This window comes from Castor canadensis, chromosome 1, assembly GCF_047511655.1.
Source record: "Castor canadensis chromosome 1, mCasCan1.hap1v2, whole genome shotgun sequence".
NCBI lineage: Eukaryota > Metazoa > Chordata > Mammalia > Rodentia > Castoridae > Castor > Castor canadensis.
Genome location: NC_133386.1, coordinates 25,206,144 through 25,233,894, shown reverse-complemented (window position 1 = coordinate 25,233,894; position 27,751 = coordinate 25,206,144). Strand labels below are relative to the sequence as shown.

At 40.4% G+C, this 27,751-nt stretch overlaps 1 protein-coding gene and 1 long non-coding RNA gene across 2 annotated transcripts in view; one reads left to right on the top strand and one right to left on the bottom strand.

The window, feature by feature from the left end:
• The window catches only part of LOC141420679 (uncharacterized), a 74,434-nt gene extending 47,936 nt beyond the window's left edge, over positions 1-26,498 (top strand). The window contains exons 2-3 of the long non-coding RNA XR_012445205.1: positions 25,417-25,490; positions 26,422-26,498. This is a non-coding gene — a long non-coding RNA (uncharacterized lncRNA). The remainder of the gene's footprint in view (positions 1-25,416; positions 25,491-26,421) is intronic.
• Cited2 (Cbp/p300 interacting transactivator with Glu/Asp rich carboxy-terminal domain 2) lies at positions 13,936-16,610 on the bottom strand. The gene is made up of 2 exons (XM_020174480.2): positions 16,125-16,610; positions 13,936-15,659 (listed from the first exon to the last, which is right to left on the bottom strand). The coding sequence occupies exon 2, from the start codon at positions 15,649-15,651 to the stop codon at positions 14,830-14,832; it is 822 nt and encodes a 273-aa protein (XP_020030069.1). The 5' UTR covers positions 15,652-15,659; positions 16,125-16,610; the 3' UTR covers positions 13,936-14,829.
• Positions 26,499-27,751: the final 1,253 nt, after the last annotated feature.

The following is a 27,751-nucleotide window of genomic DNA, read 5'->3' as shown; positions in this document are numbered from 1 at the left end:
GAATAGATCCATAGATAGAAAACATAAAGGATATGAACATTTACACAATCATAGTGACATCTTTAAATTAGTGATGTGTTAAATGCTTAGGGATCATCCAACCTGTTTACTATTTCCCCAGTTAGAAGTGTGACTTATGACCACCAGGGTATATAAAGTACTTAGTCTTTTTATGAGGCAAATGAAAACATTAAAAAGTAACTCCTAAATTATCAAGTCTGCCTCATTGGGTGGACAACAGTGACATTCTCAGCATTTATACTGCCTCATGAAGCAGGTGGTTAACATTCAAGAGTGAATCATCTGAACCCATCTGGAATCTTTCTACTTACAAAACTGCTTTGGCATATAGTTTCTTCCTACCAATTTCCACGTTTGAATTGGCTAAAGCACTTGACAAAATAATTTCTCCCATCACTACTTCTTCCTTCCATGTTGAAAAAATACGGCAGAACCATTCTCACAATAGTTTAGCCACTACCCCCAGTTCAACATTCTACTCTTTTATTTATTCAAAATGGAAAACTCCTGCTGAATAAAGATCATCTTCTTATACTACTTTGTTTTCTCTTCAACTTTTTCAACATCACGAATAGCTGGCTTGCTTTGGGGTCCTGTTCAATAAGTGAAAACATTTTTTATTACTTAATGTGAGTTTTCACTGAGGAGAAGCTTGAACAAGTCATAGTTATTGGACAGTAACAAGAGACCAGGCACCAGCTAAATGACTCTCATAGTTCCATCTTCAAACATCCACAAATTTAAAACAACAAGCTACTTATATGTGAAGGACTTTCAGAGGTTATATGTGAATGTGTAACCACAAACATTATGTCCACATGTCCCAAGGATCTAGCACATTAATGAGCAGGACAGTTATAATTATCCCTTTTGTGTACAAGAAGAAGATAAAGCCAGTAAGTAGGTAATCGTCTTCTTGTTTTGGGTTGTGAAGAGTAGGAGATGGTAAAGTGGACACACATGAAGCAGGCTCACAGTGAGCTGCATGCCTCCTCAGCCCTCTGTCCCCTGGGCTGCTCCTTTACTCTTCACCTGAGACAGATCGCTCTCACATACATATGCCACTTCATGGCATATGAAGTGGGCTTATTACTTACAAATAGGCGGCAGGGGAAGAAAGAAGCCTAGGACTAAGTATGAGCTGGTCCCCCAGGCTCACGAAAGCTGCCCAGAGTGGACAGAATTTCGCCTGCACATGCCCTACTGAGCACATGCGGAGGAACCCAGGAAAGCTGCCCACAGAGGGTTTTATACCCCAGGGAGATGTGAATTGTAGACCAAAGCCCTGAAGAGCATCCTGTTTTAAGATGGGGTAAGAGTGGAGCCTGCACTGGTTCATCCAGTTCCTCTTTGCCTCAGGATGTAGCATTCCCAGTACCCTGGAGAGCTACAAGTAAGAAAGTGGTAGAGGGGCACTGTTTTCTCACTCCCTCCCTTGTCAGAAGAGCTTTCTGTCTTGTTCTTGTTATTACTGAACCTAACTGGACTTAACTGGGGGTGACTGGAGATTCAGAAAAGACACAGGATAGACAGACAGACAGAAAGTGGGGTCAGGTATGTTGGTTGCTCGGGTGGAGATGCCCAACCCTCACTGCTTTTTTTCTCTATCTTTATTCTTTAAGGCCTTACTCTTTGCAGTTCTTTAAAACCTTGCTTCTAAAGTCTTCTTTAAAACCTTGCTTAAAACCTCTTTCCTTAGACTCTCACTGTCCAATGTTTGCTCTTAGCTTATCTTTCGCTTAATTGCTCTGGAAGTCTTTTGCCCCCAGGCTTGTACTGTCCCATCTCTCTTTACCTCTCTCAAAGCCTCAGTGCTCAGACTTTCAAACAGCCATGCCTAAAAACTGCATATGCATAACTCTTGAAGTCTTGGTCCTCTATCTTGTACTGTAAAGTTCTTTCTTTGGTCTTTCTTTAGCCTAGCTTTTCTAAGGCCTGTGTATAAAGTTCTTTCTTTAGCTTAGCTTTCTAAAGCCTATGTTAAAGTTCTTTAGCTTTCTTTTTCTAAGGCCTATGTTAAAGATCTTTCTATCAACTCCTCTTTAGCCATTCTTTTCCCTTCAGCAATTTCCCTTTAGCCATTCTTTTCCCTTCAGCAATTTCCCTTTAGCAATTCTTTTCCCTTCAGTAATTCTTTTCCCTTCCAAAAGCTTCCGACACCAAAAAGCCAAAAGCCAAAGCCCAAAGTGAAAAACCCAAGCCAAAGCCCAAAGTAAAAGTCGAAGGAAAAAAGGAAAAGCCTCCAGCCCTCCTTCAGGGGCCTTTTATAAACAGCGGCAGACAGGGTGGAACAGAGGCTTGGGGAGGGGTGTGACACTGTAACAGGAGAAACCTGCGTTCCTGCTTCTCTGAAGAAGATAGGCTGGGGCTGTGCCTATCTCAGCCTACAGGTAAAAGCAATTAGGCCACATCTCGCCTTGCTTGTGTCCAGTTCTCATAGGCTTTTCATAATCCACTCTCCACAAGTGGGACAACTGGGTGGTCCAAGGCCCATAGGAGAAATACCCTGCAGGGCAAAAAAAAGGTGGCAGTGGTACAGGCAGTGTAGCCTCAAATGAATTGTATTGTCTATCCCAGATCACACTCATCTCTTCCTATTTGTTAATTCATTCAGTCATTCTCATTCAATATTTATGAATCACTCACTACATATTAATCTTGGCTTCCTTTTGGGCTTCCTCATGGGAGCATACTGTTGAGCTGAATATAAAGGCTGCTTATGTCATATGTGTCTGATGAGACTGTGAGCTGCTCAGAGAGGCAAGACCCATCTTATCTTCTAGTGTGTCCTCTTCAATACTTAACACAGTGCTAGAAAAATTAAAGGAGTCATTAAGTATTTACTGAGTTTTTCTTGAAAGGCCATGTCATATTTTCACAGTTTGTTGGTTCTTAAAAAGTGCTGTGTTACAGGATGTGTTTCATGGAGGGTGGGCTCTGACATAGAGGTTAGAATGCTGGGGACTGATTGTGGAAGCAATGCCTATGGAAGGCAGGGAAGGAAAATGGTTGGACAGGAAAACATGGACTGTAATATAGCCTTGACAAAGTCTCCAGGTCACCCCATCACAGCTGTAAAGTATGGAGTTGGAGTGCAGGAACTAGGCCTTTATCCAGGCAGGCTGCCTGGGTAAGCGTGTGCTCTTGAGCAAGGTGATGGGAAATTCTGAAATCGTGTGTTCTCTGAAGGCCTTTGGCTGGCAACATTCCCAGAACTGAGGGAATAAGTTCTTCAGTACTGACGGGGGGAGCCACGGAGCACATCCAGCATTGGTACTCATCACGGGGTTGGTGCAGGAGGATACCAGGATCCTTATCTGAGGAGGAAAAACATGACTTGTAATACTGACATGTCATACACCTAATAATGTTTACTAAAAACATCATTTTAAAGTCACCTCAAGCATATATTTCAGTGAAAATTTAAACAAAATAATGGCAGAGCTGTAATTTGTGTTAAGATGTATTAGTCAAGATGATTTTGTTTCATGTTATTGAACCCAATTCAATTAGTTTGAGAACAGGAAATGTGATTGTCTCATGTAACCAAATTTTAAGAAAGGCCAAGTTGCAACTCAGCAGTGTGGTCAAATGGGATTCAGATAGCATTGGTCACTTTTTGTCTTTGCCTCTCTTTTCATGTTGTCTCAATTCTCCCAGAATGACTTCTTCCACACAGCTGGAAATTTGGCTAAGAGAAGCTGCCAGACCCATAGATTCCATCACTAGAGTTGTTTTTAAACAAGATCTCTTTGTCATCAAGTTAAAACCTCCCAGAAACAGATTTTTCATAGGATCAGATGATATCTATGACCAATCTACTGCAGCTGAGTGTCTCTGGGCACCCCTGACTTATCACTGTGGCCAGAGGAGGGTCATGGAAAATGATGAGAATCTTTACACATGAACATTCATGAATGACTGAAGTAGAGAAGGGGCATTTTGTGGAAAGATGGGCCAAGCAATGAGTGGACAGGAAAAAAATGTTCACTGCCATGTGTTAGATTTTTCTTGTCTCCACTGGTTGTATCTTGCTGGACTAATTTTATATTATTTTTGACTAATGCATAAGGACCGATGTATTTTATCAAGGAAATAGAGCATACAGCTATCAGTAATTTGCTCATAAATACTCAGCTCTGTTCATTTTGCACTGAGATTAATCACCTGCCACTGTGTACTGATTTTCTTGGTTCAGAGAAATTCTTTGTTAATCACATTAACAAGGACATTTTTGAAGGGCTAGAAATGTAGACATAATGACTCATTTTAAGAGGATATTTATTTAGATTAACAAATGTCACTTTGTAGAAATGTTTCAACCTTTATCAAATAAGCCCACTTTAAGTGATTTATGATATAATTTTGTTAGCTATAAATCTTTCTTATACAAAGAAGATTTGAAAATATAAAAATTTAAAAAATAGTCTCTTCCAGTTCCAGGTTAAAAAACAATAAGTTTTAAAATAAAAATTTCAGAAAGTGTCTGCCTTGCTGTTGATTCTCCTGGTGGCGGCATTGCTGACTCTACATCCATTCCACCTCCAGGTGATTAAGTCTAGTGTGGATAACTCCATCCCATGGTTAACCAACCCAAATTGTTGGCTGATTCAGAAATAGATCTGTGACATGACCCATATGGAAAGAGATGCTTCTGCAAAAATTTTTCTTTTCCCTACATATCATGTGAGTCCTGCTAATGTAACTTGTTACCAGACCAATGTAGAGTACACATTGAGGATAACCTAGTAGAGAGATGAAAAAAGTGTTAGGTCCCTATCAATATTATTGAGTCAGTGAATTAATTACCCCCAGAGACTGCCCTTCCACTGACATTATAATGACAGATAATATATTTCCTAATGGTTTAAGCAGAGTGAGGGTTTCTATAACTTGAAGCTAAAATTTTCTAATACACAGATCTAACTGCAAAGTAGAAGAGAAGAACTTATTACCAAATAACGGTACTGCAAAATCAATACACATAGTAGAGGTATTTATGATGTCTAGTGGTGCCACAAGGTAGAGAGTGAGATGAGGAAGTTTTTCAGATGGCACTTTAGATGGGTACTGAAGGACACTTCAACAAGGGGGTGAAATGGGGAGCGCCTTCCAGGCAGAAGGACCAAAATACAATAAAAACATATTGTAAAATGAAAAAGGTGCCAGTTACCCATGTTAGAGCAAATAAAGAAAAGTCTAGCAATACCTGACCGGAACCATGGGTCTGGTCTGATGGAGACTGAATCAGGAGGCTAGAGTGCTGTCAAGTATAGATGTCTCTTTTCTCTGTTTTTATTTGGGAGGTCATATAGTCCCCCTTTTATTGTTTGTTTAAGTCATGGTTCCTCTGTTCTTCAGTTTGAGTCTAAGGCCCCTAAAGGACATCCCCTTACCTCTAGATAATTTCGGCTTAAGCACTACAGCTTATGATTATAGTTTCTCTGTCTCTTCATTGGCATTTTCCTTGCCAGCCACATGATAGCTTTCATTCCCAACCCCACAGTCACTTGCCCATGGTCCAATCTGTTGAATCCTTGGCTAATGTGGCATAAACATGGCTTTGCAGAGTCACCATTTCAGCTGGCCTGAGCAATAGGATGAAATCTATATTTTAGAATTTCTCTTTCTTAAGTATTCAACATAAGATAAAAATGGGAGAAAGCAAGACTAGATAGGGAGCTATTGCAGGTTAGAAGAGAATAATTTTCTGGATTGAGACAACACGGGTAGGATGGGGAGAGAAGAATGATAAAACAAAGGTGAAATTAATCAATTCATTCATTTGTTCAACAAATAAATGAATAGAATAAATGAATTTAACAATAAATATTTATTGAAAACCTGCCATGTGCCAGTATTCTTCTAGGTATGTGTACAGTGAACAAAGACAAAAATTCCCATTCTCGTGGGGCTTATATTTTAAAGCAACGACAGTCAATAAATAATTTCACTAAGAAAATACGTTTTAAGTGGGAGAGGTTAAGTGCTATTCAGTTTCTATGCTATTTCTCAAATTACTCTCATGCTTACCATTTTATTTTGTTCATGGATTCTGTGGATAACAAAATCAGAGGAGAAGCAAGGAGGGTGTCTTTTTCTGACATTTGGGGTCTCAACTGGGAAGACTTGATGGAGGAGGGTGCACAGTAGCACATACCAGAAGCCACTGTAGACATCCCCACTCACCCATCTATAAGTGGATACTGCCTGTCAACAGTGGGTGCTGTTGGGAGCACCTACACATGGCCTATGTATGGCTTTCTCACAGCATGGCAGCCTCCAAGTAGCTGAACTTTTACTGCAGTTCAGGACTCCAAAGGCATGCATCCTATGAGAACCAGGAGGAAGTTGTGTGCTTTTTTTCTAACTAAGCTTCAGAAATTTCATGGCAGGTGAGTCAGTTAGTGAACCCCAGGTCCAGGGAAGCGACTTAATACTATCTTTTGATAATATGAGTGTCAAAGAATTTGTGAACACTTAAAAAACAAAACAGCATGGTGCGCTGGAGATATATTGAGCAAGGCTGAGGACATAGGGAATTCCACTGGGAAAAGGTGGAGGTGGTGACAATTTTAGTGTTGTCATTGAGGGTGCAAAACCTGATCAAGACCCAGAGAAGGAGCGCACATATTATGCAAAGCACCCATTAAATGTGCTAACAGTTAGCTTGGTAGGGGCTGGTGGTGAAAGAGGAAGGAATTGAGATTTGAGGATCTCTGGCTTTGGTGTTGGATGAATGAATGGTAATTCTAATCCCTAGGCATGGGAACATGCGGGCAGGGAAGAGTGGATTGAATGCAGTCTTGGATATATTTTGTTTAACAGTGCATCAGAGATTTCCTCTGTGTGTGTTCATTCAGTGGTTTGCAGAGCTGGGGTGGGGGATGGTTGGAGGTCAGGGCAGCAGATCTAGGCTGTGAGAATAGCCTCAAGTGTCTGGATGGTATCAGAATCCTTTGAGCAATGGGTATGATTGGCTGATGAGATAAGGTAGGAATCTGGGGAGCACCAAGATTTAAGATGGTTCAGAGGGCTTAGTTGGACATTGGAATTAACTGACTTGAAAGATAGGAGGAGAAATAGAAGACAGGAATGACTTTGGGATCAGACAAAGGTAGAGAAAGGCCTAGAAACTTACCAGTACTTTCTGACTGATGTACAAAAATCTACCATTCAGAACTTCTTTTAGTTTCTTTAAAGTTTCTTTCTAAAAAATGTCAAAGTCCCCAGTGGGGCAGAAAACTGAGCTACTGGCACCTGAGTGAATGGAATGCAGGAGGAGAGCACTTCAAAAAGGGAAGGGGATGAAAGAAAAAAGGAGCAGTCAGTGTGAAATCTACTTTTTATTAGACCATAGTAGGAAAGAGTGTGTATGGGTGTCCTTGATTTAGCTATATTTTGAAGGTTACAATAGGTCATATAAATATTTTCTGTTTCAATAAAAACAAATGGGTAGAGCAGTTCTTTAAGCAAGTGACTAGTATTGGGAGCTGCTCAGGGGAGGAGAAAGTGCAAAAATGAATTTACAGGCCTTTAGTGCCACCTAGTGATCAATTAGAGAAACGAACCAATATATCATTGTAATATTTTAACACTGTTACTTAGCTTCATTACATTTATGTTCCAGGCAAGAATTATTTCCTGGGCAGTTATGTGTTGTGATGCACAGTTCATTTCATATAAAGTTTTTTCTATGAGTTTGTCATCTAGCTAAATAATTGATTCCCTAGGCTGGAGGGATGTAGTGATGGGAAGTTGGGGAAAGGGATATAGGTAAATGGACATAGACATGTAACTCTTAATGGTGTGAAAACTCCCAAGCTCCAGTTTATGGCATTGAATGTCTGCTGGCTTCCTCTACATTAACATTGTACATGGAATTTTCTCTTTGAGAAATTAAATAATAATATCAGTGAAGATAATGATAATGATTGTGGCCCAGGAAGAGTTGTTTGAAAGAAAGAGAGCTCACCTATTTATTGAGTCCAGGTACATATAAGGCTTGAAATATGAAATTAAACTCTAAGAAAATAGGACAGAACTTGAAGAGTGATCAAAATTACTTTCAATACATGTAATTTAAACCACAATACCAGCAAAGAATGTTATATAGCCACATGAATCTTTGCAAGAGTCATGCACTAGAATTATCTCATGGGTGGCAAGATGTTGATATTTGTTTGAAAGTTGGTAATCTCAGCAGCCAACAATTGTGGTCATTATGGCAAGGAAAGGGAATATTTACAGAGATGATTCCAACTCTTGGAGCATTCACCCAGCTGAGTCAAGTGGATAGCCCCTCACCAGGCTCACAGTTAGCTTGAAAAAAGAGTGGTAGAAAATGATGTAACAGGTTTTGAAGGTGGCTTATAATATTCAACCTCTCCAGAGGAAGAAAAATGATAGGAATGGGCTTATGTTTCTTTCATGAGAATTTGAATACAAGATGTATTAATTAAACATTTTCACTTTACTGATGGAGAAACTTGAGCCAACAGTGATTAAGTTACACAGGTATTTGATTGCAGAGTTAAGACTTGAACCCATGTTTTTTTATTCCAGATTTTCTTTTCTTTTCAGTAAAACTATTAATGGAAGAATTCTTCATTTTCTATAAAAGACTGAGCAGAGGGGCCAGTTATTCAATGATCATCTTTTCATGTGAGCACTTAGCCACAAACATTTTCATTTAATAGATTATAGAATTGACAATGCTAAGGCATTGGATTAATTTCTGGAAGAAACTATTTACTACCCAGTAATATAGAATTCAGTTTAAAAAAAAAAACCCAAATCACAATTTAAATCACTGCTGTTTTTTCATTTGACTTAATGTTCTAATGCGGTTAAGATGCTAAGAAAGGGTTAGGCAACCTACCATGTACAATTCATGTACTTTCAGGTCATACTTTGGAAGCATTTTTAGCCTGAATTTGAAGAAGTATACACTCATGTCTTGTGAATCCCAAAAGGTTTGGTGTATAATTGTATGGCCATATGTATGTTATATTGTTTTAGTATATTTTATGATTTTTGAACATATAACATAGAGGGTTTTTTCCCTGACGTAGTATTATTACATTCATCATTTCAGATCAGCAGTGTTATGTATTAGGAAAGACTATCTCAGAGTTCCAAAACCACTCTGTGTCTGCCTCCTACTAGCTACACTGGCCTTGAGTAATTTACCTCTTTTCTAAATGTCAGTTTTCTTATTTAAAATTGGAATAATAACATATTCCTTGCAGGAATATGGTGAACATTAATAAGATTAATGCCTGACACATAGTAGGAGCTCAGCTATGTCAGCCACAAGAAATTTAGTTGTCAACAAAGAGATTTATTAAGAAATGTTTGACTGAAGGGTCAATTAACTCTGATTTAGTCCCATGAAGTCTAAACAGTGTTTCTCACCATTTTAAAATCCATGTCCTATCACTCCAGAAGATTTTGACTTTAACCTCAGTCTAAATTTTGCTTCTTACCCAGCATTCAGAATGGGCTATCAGGATTCTTTTTTGCACTGTTAACCACTCTGCTGTCTATTTGCACATCTTCTATGTGTACGACACTAACCTTGCTTTGCTACAGCTTCTTAGGAGACAGAATCACTCCTTGGCTTTGTCCAGCAACCCCAAATATAATCAAGTTACCACCATACTGTAGAGGAAGAAGGGGAAAGATTTCAGGGCTGAGCACAATGGTGACACCATGGGAAAATTCCAAGAATCCTGTGAACCGCATTGCTCACCCCATGTTGTGCTGTGGCTTCAGTACTTACTCAGATTAGTTCAGACTAATGAGACCAACAACATATAACGAAAGTAATCATGTCCTTCATCTGCCTTAGATTACTCCTCAGGCCCTGGTTCAGCCAAGGAGAGTTCTCAAAAAGTATTGCTAATTGTCTCCTGGTGCTGCTTCTGACACTTAGTTCTCATCTTGGGGATAAAAGAATCTAAAAAAGCAACCATTATTTGTTCATAGAAGGTATGGAAAGAAGTTACTTTGGCAGCCTCTCTTTCCTAAGGTCCATGGATTCAGTTCCTCAACACAGTAGACTCATGTTTTTCTTAGTGTATTTTTTATTATTTATAACTAGCAAAATATGATAGAAATTCACCTTTACAGCTCTTAGCCTTTTTAAAATTCATTACTTACCATCACTTATGAGTTTAATTCCTTCCTGTGAGGGGAAAATTTCTTTATTTCAGGTGTCATAATATTTTTCAAAAATATAGGTGGGTCTTATGTACTATAAGGCAGACTAAAACTATTAATCAACAGTACAGAGTTTGATAGAAAATGTTCTTGCATTTCCTTTTCCAGTCTAAATTATAAATATGGGCACTAGGAAAAATAGTCTCATTTCTTTCTTTACTATATAAAAAATTGGTCAAGTAACTTAAGCCAGTCCTTTCCAATTAAAATTCTGATGTGGCTATTTTTCCTTGTATTCTGAGGGGGGGGGGAGGGTTGAAGAAAAACAGAACCCATGATTATAAGGGTTCATTGGCAATGTCATTTCTTTATCATTACCTATCAAGATCCCACCTCTACCTGCCCAGGAGCTCTGATTTTGATAATAGTGGTACAATACCAAAATGATAAACACCATCTCTGAAGCAATGCTACATATAACACCTTTTTTATGCTAGCAAAAACAATGCCATGAGAGAGGGAAAAATTGCCAATGGCTTCTATCCTAAATTCCTTGAGTTCTAAATTTATTTATTTTTTGGAGACAATGTTATCTGCCAGGTTTATGTTAAAGTAAATTTCACTGACACAATTAGACAGCTTCTTAGACATTCCTTCTCATTAAAGATCCTGTGGCCCTTCTCACAAGATTAGAGCCAGTGGCTTGGTTGCATTCCAATGTGGATAATTGCACTCTGCATTCCTGGGTATTTCCCGCCACTTTTCCAACCTCATACCATCAAATGCAGTGCTCTTCACACCTATTAGGGATCAAAAGTTCTGTTGTGGGGGTGCAGATGTTTGCCACCCCCACAACATGGTCGACAGACGAAAGCATTGGCCCAAACCACTGCTCATCACCATTCCCAAAAGAAAATTCCTTAGTCAATGCATATTTTCAAATATCAGGCAAATCTCAATTAGGCACACTTAAATCATAGGTTAAGTAAAAGACTCATATTTTAAAAGGGTGTTAATTCTAGAATCTTCACTGATGAAAAATGTGCAAATATCTGTTATATGCTCAAGGAAAAACAACAAAGTTTTCAGCAATGACAAAAACAAAAAAACAAAAAAACCCAAAAAACAATAAAGCAAAAATCAGTTTTCCTTTGACCTTCTAAATAAATTCCACAAGGGGGCGAAAACACCTAACAGTCGGAGACTGCAAAGTTTGTATTTCAAAGCAGGCCACCCATAATAGATTAGTGGATTAATATTTTGCTCTAAAGGATCTGGCCTTTAATGTTGACATCAATTTATAGCCATCCCAGGCATTTACAGTAGTAAAAGTCACAGACACTGTAAACTTCACAATAGATGTCAGCCTTCTGGAACTAGTGTTCTAGTCTAGTACCCCATAAACAGTGGTGATTAGGTAACTGTTCTTCAAAGACTATCCACAGCTCTAAAATCTTTATCAGCTCCAGCAAAGATGCTACCTCAGAACTCTACCAGGCATATGGCAGAGGGGCATGTCTTTATTAATGTGCTTATTTTTCTCAATGTATCTACGAAATTGTGCTGTTGCTTTTCATTGATCTCTTCTTGAAAAACCAAGCATGGAGTGTCTATTTGTAGGCAAAGCTTAAAGAACAGAGGCTCTCTTGTACCATATTAGAACTTTTTGACAAACAGCCAAGGTACAGAGGTCAAATTTCCCCATATGCTATAAGCAACTTAGTAGGAAGCAAGACCACAGAAGGTTTTGCAAATGTCTGCCAGCAGCCGGGTGATCTAGGTCACCATACAGGTTTCATTAATCAGGTTGTTTAAACAAGGACTTATTTTTCTCTGCCTAAGAGATCTGCAGCTATCACGTAGAATCTGCTCAATTGTTGATTAAGAAAGAGTTTTAATGAAATAAAGATCATTTAAGTGAAAGGGGGAGATGTATTTGTACTAAATACAAATTGTCCTTTAAGCCAGCTCCTGTTTGAGTCTTCTGTTCTGGCAGGGATGGGCCCAACAGCTAATAATAGTCCCTTGGTCTCTACATATCTACATATGTGTTCCGGCATTGGAGCAGCAGGAAGAATTTAGTGACAGAGCAGGTGTTGTGGCTTATTCCCTGGCAGAATAAATGGTGAAGGGTAGTAGCAAGACAGTTCTTTGCTTTTTTCATTATGCAAAAAAGAACAACAACAACAATAAAATACCTTCAATAGCTTCCCCTTTTTTTTTCCTGGCACAAGTGAAAAAGAACTAAAATTGTTGTATTAATATGTATGTAAACATATTTTTTCACTTGAGCCTCTGGGGAAGAAAAGAAGAAAAAGGAAAAGGGAAAGAAAAACTTAGTGTGAAAATGCTTAACTAGAAAGGTTTATTGCTGATGGCAGGTTTTGAACTTCAGCTTTAATTATTAATGGGGAAATGTGGTTATCAATGTATTCTCAAAGAAATTATTTTCTTAGCACATAATTTTTAGTTAAGTGTCAATTATAGAGGTATAAAAAGCCCAGTGGAGTGTTGCATCTTAATTTGACACATCCTGCCTTGGAAACAGAATTAAGGATGTATGTGATCTGAGTTACGCTTCAATCAGCCTTTATACCAGCGTCTAATGTAACACTTTTGACATACCTGCCTTTCCTGATATATTATGAATATGGGATTGAAGATAAGAATCCAAGAGTTGAAATGAAATTCTTTTAAAGCCTTATTTGTAAGATTTTCCTTGACTTACAGTTCTTTACCCCCCACCCCCAGGTTAAGTACAAAAGTCTTGGTTTTTTCTTGAATGTAGGTGTGTTGCTGTTATAAACATAAGATAAGCCATGAAAACATGAAAGGGAAACTAAAATAAAATTCCTCTCCTTCCACCTGGGGTAATTTGATATTTTAACAATATTCCTTTTTCCTTTGCTTGATTATAGAAGGCAAAACTCAACACCCATTTAAACTGTAGTTCTGGTCCCCAGGACAACTCAGCTCATCTAGGTAATATTACATTGATCTTAACCTGATTTGCTTTGCATGTAACAGAAAAAGCCCTGAATTCTGGAAAACAGGGCATGCCTGAGAGGGAACATCTTGTGAAGGTTGTAATTTGACTTTTGAATCAACCTCACTGAGTAAATTTTAAATATAACAGGAGAACAAAATAGGAAGCCCCAAGGTGGAATTCCACCCCCTCTTCTTCTCAGAACTAAACCAGTCAGAAGCTGTTTCAGAGATTAAGCTAGAAAATGTGTGCCTATCCTTAGTACTTTTACTGAGAAATAAAATTTGTCACTAGAGATAAAGGTAGATTTCTATTTATTGTCACCCCCATCAATCATTCAACATATTATCCCAAGGTACCTCCTTTTAAGTGGTTGAATCAGGTATAACCAGAAACTTGATTCCCCCTCCCACGCAGCAAAATAGATATTTATAATGTGCAGTATTGCAAGCCTTTTCTAACTCTGCAGTCCACTTGAATCTGATAGCAATTAAAAAAGAAATCAGCACTTTGACAACTTTGCAGCTTTTGATTAAATCACACCAACAGGCATGTTAACAATGGTAACAATGAAGTATTATGCCAAGCATGTTAAACCCTGCTCTTTGCTTAAGCTCATCATGACCTGTTTTGGTGTCCTGTAACTTATCCTTTGGAATGCTACTCTCATCAATAGTGTTCAACCTAAAGACAGAGACAGAGAGAGGGAGGGAGAGAAGCCACCAAAGAGAACAACCACCCCCAAATGACTTCTAGAAAACAAGTATTTCTTAACTTTTTATTGACATTGGCAAATTAAAATAGAATAAATTAACAAGTATTTTTTCAAAAAAATGTTTTGTACAAAAATACTGTCAAAATTTCCTAAAAAGCTTTCAACACAGTAGTATCTTTTCATGTACTGAATATAACTATTAGCACAGTGTCAAAAATGTTGAAGACAGAAACAAAATAAAAATCTGTGAAATGTTTGCCACTGACGACATTCCACACCCTAATTATTGTCTGTACATATGGGGGCGGGGGGACAGCCAACTTGAAAGTGAACAGTATGACTTTTCCTGATCCAGAACCGTTTGGCCCACATAGGTTTAATCTTCCAGTTTAGCATATTTTAAAAACTAGTCTGTACTCAAATGCATAGTTAAAAAATGAAGCGAGATGGCAGAGTTTGTGCAGTAATATCTGCCCTTCAAAGTTCATGCAGCCAACTAATGCAATTTTTCCTTTCACTCGTAAATCTGAATGCGGCTCAGTCATTTGAAACAATCTACAAAATCCACAAGATTAAGCAGTTTGCCAAGATTAATATCTAACAGTTGAGCACTGGAGAAAGTGAGGAAATAAGGAGTAAAAACAAACAACAGAAAAAGACCAAGTTAGCTAGATATTTCAACTACATAAGGGAGGTGAATGTCAAGGCTACAAAAACGAAACAAAAACAGAAGAAAAAAAAAGTGGCAGCAATTTTTTTTTTAAAACCAATTTGTACAAGTTTATAGTTTACTTTGTTTCCAAGTTCTCAAACCTTTCAGGATCTGAAAAGTGAGATACTGTGTCTAAGGGAATGTTTTTTTCTTTTTCTTTTTTTTTTTTTCTCGTTTTAAATTCACACCGAAGTTGGGGGTTTGATTTCTTTCGCTGGGGTTTCGATGCAGTCAACAGCTTACTCTGCTGGGCTGCTGTTTGCACACGAAGTCCGTCATAAAATCAAACTCGTTTTGCCCCAGCCAGAGTTCAGGCAGCTCCTTGATGCGGTCCAAACCCATTTCTATCACTAAGGACATAAGCACTTCCTCGTCGATGAAATCAGTGTCTATGACATTGGGCGGCAGCATAGCAGCGGGGACGTGGGCCACCGAGGCGGGCATGTTGCTGCCGCCACCGCCACCGCTGCCGCCCGCGCTGCTGCCGCTGCCTGCGCCCGCGCCGGAGGAGCCGCCGGAGCCGCCCGGGGTGCTGCTGCCCCCCGAGCCGCCGGGGGTGCTGCTGCCGCCGCTGTGCTTGGGGTTGCAATCTCGGAAGTGCTGGTTTGTCCCGTTCATCTGGTGGCCTGCAGCAGGGTGCAAATCCGGCATGTAGTGGTTGTGGGGGTAGGGGTGATGGTTGAAATACTGGTTGTTGAGCTTCTGCAGCTGCATGCTGGCCGGCAGGGAGCCTCCCTGGCTGGCCACCGGGGGGCCCATGAACTGGGAGTTGTTAAACCTGGCCGCGGGGGCCAGCGCGCTCGGGGGGTGCCCTCCGTTCACAGTCCCCGGCCCCATGGCGTGCCTGATGCCGCTCGTGGCATTCATGTTGCCCGCGCCGTAGTGTATGTGTTCGCCCATCAGAGCGTTGAAGGCGTGTTGGGGCTGCTGCTGCTGGTGGTGATGGGGGCTCGGGAACTGCCCCATGCCCATGCGGTGGGCAGGGTGGTGGTGCAGCCCGTTGGTGCCGTCGGGAAAGCGCCCGTGGTTCATGGCCATCATATGGTCTGCCATTTCCAGTCCTGAAAATGAAAAGGGCAGACCGTCAGACCCGCGCCACATGTGCCACCCACCATAGCGCACCCCCACTTTTTTTTTTTTCTTTTTTGCCTGTGCTTCTCAATTTCCCCCGGACGCACGTCAGCTGCAAAACCACCACCCCAGGATCGCCCTAGCAGCCCGTGCACCCGAGCTCGCCACCTCGGTGGACCTGCCACCCACAACAGAGCCGGGCGCTGCGCAAACAGCCCCTTCCCCTGCAATCCGGGTGGGGGGGTAACCCGAGCCCACACCCCCCTGTGCTCCCCGAAGTAGCCTAATAAAGGAAGTGCCCCGAAGCTCGACCGCGAACTTCAGGCATTACACCAGCCCTCCTCATTCCTGTTGTTATTCCCCAGCTCCGCCTCACGCTCTTCCTCCGGGCCAACCCGGCCCTCGGGAGGACTGCGCTGGCAGGAACCCTGGCCAGCTTCGCCCGCCGCGCTTACCTTCCGTCTTTGCGATTTCTGCGCCGAAGACCGAGGGCGGGATCGTCGGGTCCAGGACCGGCTCAGCAGCACATAGAGGGGGGCCTTCCTGGTGTGCAGGGCGCTCGCTGCCGCGATGTCGGCGCCGAGTTCTCGCAGCGGCCGCTGGGGCAGATTCCGAGCCGTTCCCTTTTATTTCCCCTCCGCTGCCCTCACAGCTCGGCAGGACCGCCCGGCAGCTGCCAACAATGAGCTGTGTTTCTTAGGGCTTTGGCCACAGTTAATATAAGGGATTTCAGGAAGGGCGGAGCGAGAGCCTCCCGGGAAGACAGCGTCAACAAGCGGATTCCGGACTCCCGGACCGGGTCGGGGAGCCGCATCCCCGCGGCCGGCGGCACGTGCGCAGAGGCGGCGAGCCCAGGAGCCGCCCCGCTGTCTCCCCCGACTCTGGGTTTCCTCCTGGTCCAGAAACCCAAGGGCCTGGTCTGCCACCCCTCCGTGGCAGGGAGATGATCCTCCCTGGCTCGCAGCAGAAGGCAGCGCCTACCAGAGAGGAGTGAGGAGAGCTGCCCCGTAGCCCTCTGGCCAGATCTCCCCGCCCCCAGCTCTCTGGGCCGGCTCACCTAGCGATGTAGCCTGCCCTCTACAGGAAAAGGGGCTTCACTCAATGCCCCCACCCTACAGAGGGCCTTTCTGCTATCGGTGTTCGTAAAAGCCTCCCCAAGCTGCGAAAAATGGTTATGCTTCCCCGAGTTGGGATTTTTAAGCCCTGGACAAATAATGCCTTCTCCCCTGAGCGCGCTTTTCTGAGCCGTGCCTTTGTGTTTTTATAGGACGGCAGGTAGGCCAAATCTAGACATATCCTGCGTGTAAATGTATTTTCCACCCACTCCTTTCAAGGACAGGAGCCAGGGGCTGGGAGCGGCAGCTCCTGCAGGTGGACGGAGCGGGCGCGCAGGCCCGGTCGCCTCCACTCCGGTGCTCGGGAATCCGGTCCGTGCTTTCGGGCTTGCTCTGCGCTCCCGGGGTACGTGTGCTTCTGCTAAGTTTGCGTTTGCAGCTCTTGGTAGCTTTGGCATCCGAGCTGAGGCGTCTTTGCTCTGTAAACAAACTCAGCGATCCTCGTCCCCAGATCCACCTTTTTGCACATACACAGTTACTTGCTTCTACTGTTGCCCTTGATCCGGGAGGTGGGGGTGTGTGCAAACTTGCACAGTCTCCCTCCGGGCTCTGCCTGACGGTTTGGGGTTGATTTAGAAGCAAAAGGGTTTGTAATTAAGAAATTCAAGGGCTGAGTAAGGCTGCTGTTGCTGGAAAAGGAAAACAAATAGATAACATGGTAATCGCTTTGTAAATAAAGTCGTTCTGAAGGTGGGCACGTAGTGGCACGTCCCGTATGGCACGGTGCACACACCACTGGGACTCTTCCTTTTTAGTAAAATTGTTCAGCGGAGCAATAAGCGATAATAATAACCTTCCTTGCAGAACGCGGCACAACCAGCCCAGTCGCCCATTTGGCTCATTGACTTGCAAATAAAACCCCTAACACCGGTCTAGGCCACACTACCCAGTCGGAACTCTCTTGCGTTCTCACATGGGCAAGCCGAGTTGTTTCCCCAACACCATGATGAGGCTGCTCTGAGCTTTTATATCGCTCTTTATGTGGTAAAATCGAGTTTAGCGCTCCGAATAAGGACTTCTGTGCAGAGTTGTTTCTTCATAACTCGATAGCCATTGAAGACTTCCTGCTGCGAAGAGCAGACCCTCCTCCCCTTCTTTTTTTCTCCTTTTCAGTTCACAAGACTTTTTTAAGGCCCTATTTCTTGAGGGCTGGAAATTCTGATACACTTCTCCATTCAGTAATTTGCAAGAGACCTTATCCTGATTATTTTCGTCTGTTACTCCTGTCTTCCTCTATTTAAACAACAACAACAAAAAAAACATTTCTATCTTCCTCTCCTTTCCCAAGCTCTTCAGCATTTGTAACCGGGTATGCAAATAATTTTGAAACCTCAAAAATAATTTAGTTTGTGGAGACTGGAGCACAGGATACATTGTATTGTTAATTGCAACAATTCCTTGTTCTCCTGTCCACCCTCCACCTTTACCTGTAGGTCAGGAACATGCACTTCTTTAGAGAGTCAGAAGCTTAGAAGAGACCCGAAGGGTCACTTCCTTACCAAAAAATAAATTCTACAACATTGGTCCAACCCCCCCCATTCAAAAATTGCTGGATATGTTGTTTACTTCCCTTTCTTATTCTGCAGTGTCTTGCAACACAAGGAACAGCTTTTGAATGTCTAATCTAAATTCCTCTTGCAACCGTTAAAGAAAGGTACAGCACCATCCAGCTCCAGTGCTTCATACTATTGGGAAATCCCTGGAAAGGTCACCTGCCCATCCCCCACCCCTTAAAGGGGAAAAAAAAAAGTACTTCGGGGACTAGCCAGTTGGAACCTGGCATGCTTTGTTCATTTATTCTCATACATCCAGTGAATTTTCCCCAAGTGCCAGGCACTTTCTTACTGCCTGGAGATACAAACAAGATAGGAGCTCATGGTCAAAAGGAGGAGTGAGATAAAAAGGCCTTGGATGTACTGTGATAAACAGCATCGTGCAAGGGCTTCCTATAGCATATGGGAAGGACACCAAACCCTGTCTGGGGAGAACATTGGAAGGATTCCCAGTGGACATGATGACTAAGTTGAGGTCTGAGGATGAAAAAAAGTTTGGCCACACTGGGACAGGAGGTGGAAACGCCTAACCCCTCAGGAGTTAAGGCAAAGATGAGAGAAACAGATCAGAGAGGTACACTGAGGCTCTGTGGTCCCCAAGTGAGAAATTCAAATTGGGTCCTGAAGACACAGAAGCAGGTGAAAGTTTGTGGACTCATGAGAGGGAATTGTGGAGCCTGGGGAGAAAGTAAGACTTAAAGCAGGGAGTCTAGTTAGGGGGTAGTTACAGAAATCCAGGGGTACAAAAGCCCGGTATAACCAGGGAGTTATCCTGTGAGACTTGGGAAGAGAGTACTCTATCTCTGACCCTTCCTGTGCCAGATGGTTGTGTTAGTTCCCTAGGACTGACATAGTAGAGCACCATGCTTAAATGACAAATAGTTATTGTCTCATGGTTGTGGAGGCCAGAAGTAGAAGATCAAGGTATTGGCAGGGTTGGTTCTGATGGCTGTGAGTGCAGGTCTATCCCATACTCTATCCTGTATCATTTGGCAGTTTTCTGGCAGTGTTTGATATCTTTGATTCTGAATGCATCACTGTGATCTTTGCCTTCATCTTCACATGTTATGTGTGTCTCTGTGTCCAAATTTCCCCTTCATACAAGGACTCCAGTTGTCTTGGATTAGGGCCTATCCCTAATGACCTCATTTTAACCTCATTAACTCTAAAAAACTATATTCAAATCAGATCACTGATTCTGAAGTACTGTAGGTTACCTACACCATGTCATTTTAAGGAGACAAAATTCAACCTGTAATAGTGTTAAAGAAACAGGTTTGCAAGATTCTTGCTGCTGAGGAAGAACCTGTGTGGAACTCTATTCCCAGGTGCCCTGCTGGTCTGTGTTCTCATTTCTTCACGTCCTTCTCAAATCCCATCTCAGAGAGGTCTTTCTTGGTGTCTTACCCATACAGCAATGCCCCTCTTTGTTACCTCTTGGGGCTTTTCTTCTCTCCTTGTTCCCATCCAACATGTTACACGGTAAGTTACACCTTCCCTGCTAGAATGGCCACTGGAGAGCAGAGACCCAGCCTGATTGTTCATGTAGAATCTGAAACAAGTCCTGGCATAGAGTAGACTTTCACTGACAATGAATGAATGAGTGAAATATAGCATAGCTACCAAGGGAACCCCAGTGAAGAGCAGGGAAGATATTCTGGTTATTACTCTTAAGGCTAGAGGTAGAAAAATCCAATGGGAAAGGAGAACAGGTGCTGGCCATTGTGTACATGTGTCTGTCATTTATTTACTTGGGCATAATCTTCATCTGTTTGGGAAGATGATCACCCCGGGATTGTTGGCTGCTCATTGATGAAGTGCGGTTCCCATTGGTATAAGCTTGTGACTGATATAGATATTTTAGAGGTGAGCCTTTAGCTTTAACTAGAACTTGAGCCAAGTGAGAAAAGGTCAACTGAAGACCCCAGGTTCAAAGATGTATTGAAAAAGCTCATACTTGTATGGCAGGGTTTGTTCTGAGGGCTGGGAGGGAAAATCTCTTCCACGTCTCTCTTATATTTCAGAGGTTTGCTTGTAACTCATACTTGTGTGGAGGGCGGGGGGTTGTGATCTAATGCCTTGTTTTGTACACTACGTAAATTATCTCACTTAATTCTCAACAAATTGGGCTGCTTTCATCACTTTAGTAAGGAGTACTTGGAGTTTCAGAATGTTTTTAAGGAAAAAAAAAGCCTGAATAACAATGATAACAAACACTTGGCCACCTCAGAGGGAGTACAATAGGGGAGGGGGAGGTAGATGCTGAATGCACAGTTAACAGGCCGGATCCCGGTGAGCAACCTGGCACTGCCTGCAGGTTGAATAAACAGTGTCTTACACGTACGCGTAGGACATACATGCATGGCCCTTTTAAACGTGTGGATTTGGTTCTAATAAATAAAATATAAAACAAATGAAATCATTACTAAACTCATAAGAGACTTATACATTTTCTCATTCAGTAGGATTAAGCCATGATCCTGTGGGGGCCTGTGCAAGATCTATATTAAAATGGAGTCTTTAAACTGATGAAGTCAATATAATTTCAGGTGAAAAGTTGGTCAAAATAAAAATTCTGGGACATCACTCCTGCAGCTCCTGATTCAGCGGGTTGGGAGTGGGGCCTAAGGTATATTTTTATAAGAAATCTATTTTATAAAAAATACAGTCTTTTTTTAAACTTTTGTTTATTTGTTTTTGCGGTGCTGGCGATCAAACCTCGGGTTATGCCGTGCTGCACTACATCCCCAGAACTTGGGTATTTTTAAAGGGCTTCTCAGTTGGTCATGATGATTACTTCGGCTGGAAAGCCACCAACCTTGTCCACAGGTGGATGGCAGCCAGGGTCATTGTTGCAGGGGCTGTGGGTGTAGCATGAACCTTGTTCATGCTTGTAATGTCCTGTTTACCTGGATTGATACCTGGTCCCACCCCTTCCCGCCAGTAACTGTAACTTTGCCCATCCCGAAGGCCCAACTCAGATGCCTTCTCTTCTTTGAAGCCTTCCCTGATCTCCCAGATGGAAGAGATACGGGCTTCCTTGTGCTTCCAGAGCATTTTGTTCAGCTCTTCCTCTATGACCTATTCTGGCTTAGGTTATGGGTATTTGTGCTTTCCTGTAGCCTTTTCTGTAATGGTGGTGGTTCCTTGGTGAGTCCCAGCAGGGTGCACAATGTCTTGTACAGAATAAGGTCAACTTTGTATTAATCTGCTAGCACTGTCATAATGAAATCAGACTGGGTGACTTCAACAAAGGAATTTATTTCCTCACAGTTTAGGAGGCTGCAAGTCCAAGATCAATCTGTCAGCAGGTGTTTGTTCTGAGGTCTCTCTCCTTGGTTTGCAGTTGTTCACGTCCTTCCGTGTCTTCACATGGTCTTTCCTCTGTGTCCGAAATGCCTGGCGTTCTTCCTATGTGTGCATGTCTCCTTTTTTTTTTTTATAAAGACACCGGTCAGATTAGATTAGGGCACACTCTGTGGCCTCCTTTTAATGCAATCACCTCTTTAAAGACCTTATCTCCAAATACAGTTGCAATCTGTGGTACTGGGGCTTAGCACTTCAGCATAGGAATTTGAAGGGGGTGGGGAACGACACAATTCAGCCTATGTCACACTTCATGTGGAAATTCTTTTTAGCGAATTGACATTTTATTAATTTACATCTTTAAAAGTAAACTAGGGAGCATTCACATTGGTTTTGAAGTTGGATGAAGAAAAATCCAGTGACTTTAAATAATTAGAGAAAAACAAGTTTATATTCAATAATAAAATCTGCAGAGTCTTCACAAGAACAATAACAAATCACATGGTACTGGATGGGAAATTATTGAGTAGATGTATCAAATTCAGCCAAAAAAAAAATTGTGGATCATCCTGAGCTATTGGTTGGTTGAATCCAAGACAGCACTGGAATGCTGTTATTAAAAAGAAAAAAAAAATTAGAAAGTGTATTAAGAATAAGAATATCACATGATAGAATGGGAAGGAATCCTTTTGCTATACTTGGCTCTTCTTTGAGATCATGGTTAGTTTGTAATGTTACATTTTAATAAAGAATTACAGAAACCAAGGGTTTATTTTTTAAAAAGGAAATATATTTTAAAGGGATGGGAAGTGGGACTTGTAATAGCTGTTTAATCTGGAGGAGAAAAGTCTGTCAGGTGACTTAATACATGTGTTCTGCTGTGCACACAGAGAAACGAATATGGTGGATCCCTTCCAGATGTTTTCTTTTTTCCACTGAGACAAAGAAGAAAAGGAAAGCATTTTTCAACAGAGTTTTCGATCAGTGGCCTCCAAATTGTGTTCTGCATGTCTGGAGTATTCTCAGCTTCACTTTTATGTGCTTTCTGTATTAAGGGTTTCTGTCTTATTTTGCTTCAAAACATTGTTCTGATGTTAAACAGTTATGAAAACAAATGCTTTGGATAATGCATAAAAATCATAGAATTCTACTTCTGGGTAGGACTTGAAAAATAATCATTTATCCAAACTCAAATTCTCTAGATGAGAAATCTGAGGTCCTGAGAGGTTAAGTGACTTGCTCATAAAGGACTTCCTAAACATTAGGATTCAAAAATGCCAGTGCAGATTATTAGAGGAGACTGTCTTTATGAAGACTTCAGTGAAGTAGGATAGAGATGTCTTGAATGGTTAGCATTGGCATTTGCCAGCTGGAGTACTGTTTTAGAGGTGAGGGCATTATAGATAGCAGAAGAATCTATAGCAATTTCTACTTTTAAAAAAGTGAGAAAGATAATCACTTAAAATCATTTTTCCAGCTCAAATGGAAGTTGGAAAGTCTCTGAGAGTGTGCTGAGCAAGCCCAGAGAGGAGGCTGTAGGCACCTGATGAACGGGCATTTAACCTAGTTATTTTCAGCTAAATAACCCTGTTGGAGGGGTGGTTTTACAGCTTTGAGTCGCTTTTAATTTGTTGTTACGTATGGATTTTTTTAAAGATAGAAGACTAATGGTCCTGAATAAAATAAATCAGTGAGTAATAAGACCATGGTAATTATTTTGCAAATGACTTATGACAATGTTCACCTCATTCAGAAGCTCGTTCACATAATGAAAATTCTTATGTTGCATAAATACATAATTCTAGGGCTCAAATTCAGTCTGAAAACGGTGATGACTATACTTAATATGGTCTTTACTTTATTAGAAATAATGATTAAACTGTCATATACAGTACTTGTGGGGGTACGTTTCCAGAATTACAGCCTGAAACTATTCCTGTGGTCTCGTTATTTACAAATAAAACAAATACACCAGTTTTTAAAGAGTATTTTATTTCATATTTGACTTTTAAGTACAAAACTGAAGAACTAAATTCTTCAGTAAATGAAGATATTTTGTCAGTTTCTGATATTATAATATGTAGTTATATCTCAATATATAGTTAAATATATATTTAGTTGAAGATCTAATGAGAATATATTGCATTTTTGAATTTGTCAGCAAGTTATGTTTTTCCTGATACACTTAATTGAAAAGAAATTATACAGTATCTGTCCACTACATAAAAAAAATCTGTTTATATATTTTTGAAATACTATTAAAATTAGGTTAAAATAATCTTTACAAAACAAATTTCAATAGCACATGTATCTAAAATATAATTTTTTTGGTGGGACCAGGTTTTGGACTCAAGCTTCATGTTTGCAAAACAGGTGCTCTACTGCTTGAGCCACAGCTCCAGTCCATTTTTCTCTGGTTATTTTGGAGATGCAGTCTCACAAACTATTTCCCCAGGCTGGCCTCAAGCCTTGATCCTCCCGATCTCAGTCTCCCAGTAGCTAGGATTACAGGCATGAGTCATGTGCACTCAGTGTAAACGATAATATATTGCGTGAGCTCTTCTCTTTGTATATGCCATACAAAAAATTTTTAAATAGCCTCAAAATGCCTAAGTGGTTCATGAGAGAATGATGAAGACTCCCAAGACCAAAATGCTGGTTTAAGCCAGGGTTTTCTCTCTCCCTCTCCATATATACATTATATATAATATATATATACACATATGTATATATCATATATATAATACATACACTATATATAATGCATATATACACATATATGTATTAAAGATATGTTATATATCTCCTTTTCAAAAGAAAAAATTCTCAAATGTTTACCTAAGTTATTTTATCATATTTCTTATGTATATAAAAAGAGAAAACATGACATTCTTATATTTATATCTCTAATGCAACTATGATATTAGAACACATTTATATGTTAAGTAACCGACCAATAAAATTTGAAATTAACATTGACCTGCAGATCTTGTGAAAATAAATCATCCTTTATTGTATGAATCAAAACAACTATGCATACATTTTCTCTACTGAGTTTTGCATGCTGATCCTATAGTATGCTTTGCAGTGAAATTCTTTATTTAATCTATTAAATTTGCATACAGTGGATCATGGCTTCATTTGGTCTTCCCATGGCATATACATAGTACATATATATTTGAGCTACCTTTGTTCTTCCCATCTAGTGTTCAATATTTAAAGTGCACTTGGTACCATCACAATTATAATAATAAGTCCAATTATTGAAAGATGACTGACCATTTGAGTGATACATCATATGCTTCTAATAATTTAAAATTATCAGCAAAATGAAAACATAAAATTAAAGAATTATTGAAGAGAAAATGGGAACTCCCAAGAACACTTTAAGGACTGTGAAGTGTCCATAAACTCCAAGGAAATAAACATTAGCTTTGGTGATATCCAGTATAAATACTTTGGATCATATAATTATTACAATATATAATTTGAATCAATGGCTAAGATAGGAAAGGAATAGAAAGACTAAATTGGAAGGTTTAACATTAACCAAATTTTCCTTATAAAAATACAAGTTTTTTCCATCTCAAATAAATACATGGCCCCAAAGTTACATATGAATTTAATCTTATTTTAGTTATTGCTTCACTAATTTCATCTTCTGTTCATTCAAATACCATCTCTGCAGAAATTCTTATATGATCTCTGTAATAGATAAGAATGACTTGTATTGTTATTACAGATTATAAATTAATTGTATTTTCTGCGAATAGTGCTCTTCCTCAGTCTTTTGTCAATCTGATGAATGTGACAGACAGTTCAGCTCTGGATGGATGGACCAACTGAGGTAAGGAGCAGGCCTTGGTTTGTGGTGGCATCACCAGAGGAAAGGCACAGGGACAGTAACTGATCTTCTGCCTCCCTCCCTTCCTGTTATTTCTGAATTAAAATTGCAATGGATCTGTTGAAAGAATCTGAAATTCTGAATTGGTACGACTGTACTTACTGACATCTTGTATACTTTGTGTTTGCTTGAAGCTTCATAGTGATTTTACTCTAGACAGCTCAGATTTCCATTATTGTCTCTGATATATATACAGTCATGGGTCATTTAACCACGGGGACGTGTTGCTACAAATGCATTGTTTAGGAAATTTCACCCTTGTGCAAACATCCTAGACTGTACTTACATAAACAAAGACAGCTAAGATGTCACTAAGCCATATGATCTTTTGGGACCACTGTTGTGTATGTGTTCCATTATTAACTGAGACATCACTCTATGGCGTGTGACTGTAATACCTTGTGATTTTTCTTCATAGCCTTTCTCACATGTATGTTTAATGTTTATTGTGACCTCTCGATTACTGCCCCCATGATGTCAGGAACCAACTTTTATCTTATCCTGAATGTCATAGCATTGTATCAAAAAAGCAAAAAAAAAAAGTACTTGACTCAGAATAGGTGATTCTGAAACCCCAAATTCCAGTTTCTTTAACCCTTGCTGTTTATATATTTTTTACACCTCCTTTCTAAGAAAATAATATTTTTCAATCTTCTGGCTTGACATTTTGTGAATTTACAAGATTTTCTTCATAAGTGCCAATCCATGCTAAATAATTCAGGAAGATTATTACACTACTGATCATCATTTATATTTTTTTCAATTTCCTTTCCTTCACCATCTTCTCAAGGTTCTAAGTCCTGCTCATTTATTTAAGTTTTTCTCTGTGATACTGTTCCTGTATTTTTTAGTGACTTTGCAACTTCTTCCTAAGGCATCATCAGGAGGAAGAGAAGTCTGAGGAAGGACCAGTTCTTGGCCTGGAGGTAAGCGCCGTACCCATTCTTTGCACATTTAAGACGATACATAGCAGACCCCACAGAAGGGAGCCATGTATAGTTCTCTCTAATCCCAGTGTATTCATGGGTTCCCAGATTATCTGATATCAGAGTGGATTATAAGGATGTTTCTATATGAACTTCAGGGCATCATAATAACAATAAGTAGGTTTTTATTTTTTGGCCTTTTGGCCTGGTTTTTTTTTTTGCTTACTGTCTTAAAAAGACAGTAAAGCAATGCAGACATAAAGAAAAAGGTCCAGACTTCATGAGGCTGGGTGAACTCTGCTATCTGAGATCTTAGGTGATTAGATAAAAGGTGCAAGATCCGAACCCACACAGTCTAACTCATTCCGTTTGCTCTAACAAGAGAATGTTTTCCCTACATGTTAATTTCCCTCCCCACAGAATGCTACCACCACGATCTCCTCCAGGCTGGGGATTGTAACTTATTTTCACTTGATCTTTGCCAAAAGGCCAATAAGTAATACATAACTTATTTTAGAGCTCTAATGCCTAGCACAATATGAATTCATCTCATGGTCTGTATGGCTTTCAAACTTGACAGCGGTAAATTAATACAGGAGAGCCAGATTTTGATAAATAAATGATTCTGAGGAAATAAATGTAGGGTCAATAACAAATTAGAAATCATTTATATCTTTAAATATGGACTTAAATTTAAGCAGAGGGTAAAAAATATGGCATATATTCATTTGGTTAGCAATAAAGAGGATTCATTGGCTTAACAGAACTCTTTAAAAGCCTTACTTATTTTTGTTGGAGTCTGCTACTATCTGTTACTGTTTGATTATGAACATTGGTGGCTCTCTGCTGGACTTCTTCTTTACCAACAACAGTGTACGACTGACTCATCATGGCCGCAGTTCCATCTCTTTGATATGGTGGCTGCTCTTAAAACTGAAAGGGCCTAGGCACCTAGCATTAGAAAGCTTTCCATTGTCTTTCAAGTTTCAAATACCATCAAAACTCTTTGAGGAGTTTATTTCACAGATGGTAAACAAAGTGAGACTTTAACATAATGGAAAAGATTTCACAAGCACATGCCAAAAAATGTGTGTGGTTCTGATTCTACCTGCACTGTGAATGCTGGTGATGGAGTTTTGTTATTGTTGTTTTGCTTTTTGTTTTTGGAGACAGGGGTCTCACTGTGTAGCCCAGGTTGGCATTGAACTCATGATCTTCCTGCTTAGTTTCCCTAGTGCTAAGATTACAGACATGTTGCCACCACACCCAGTTTATGAT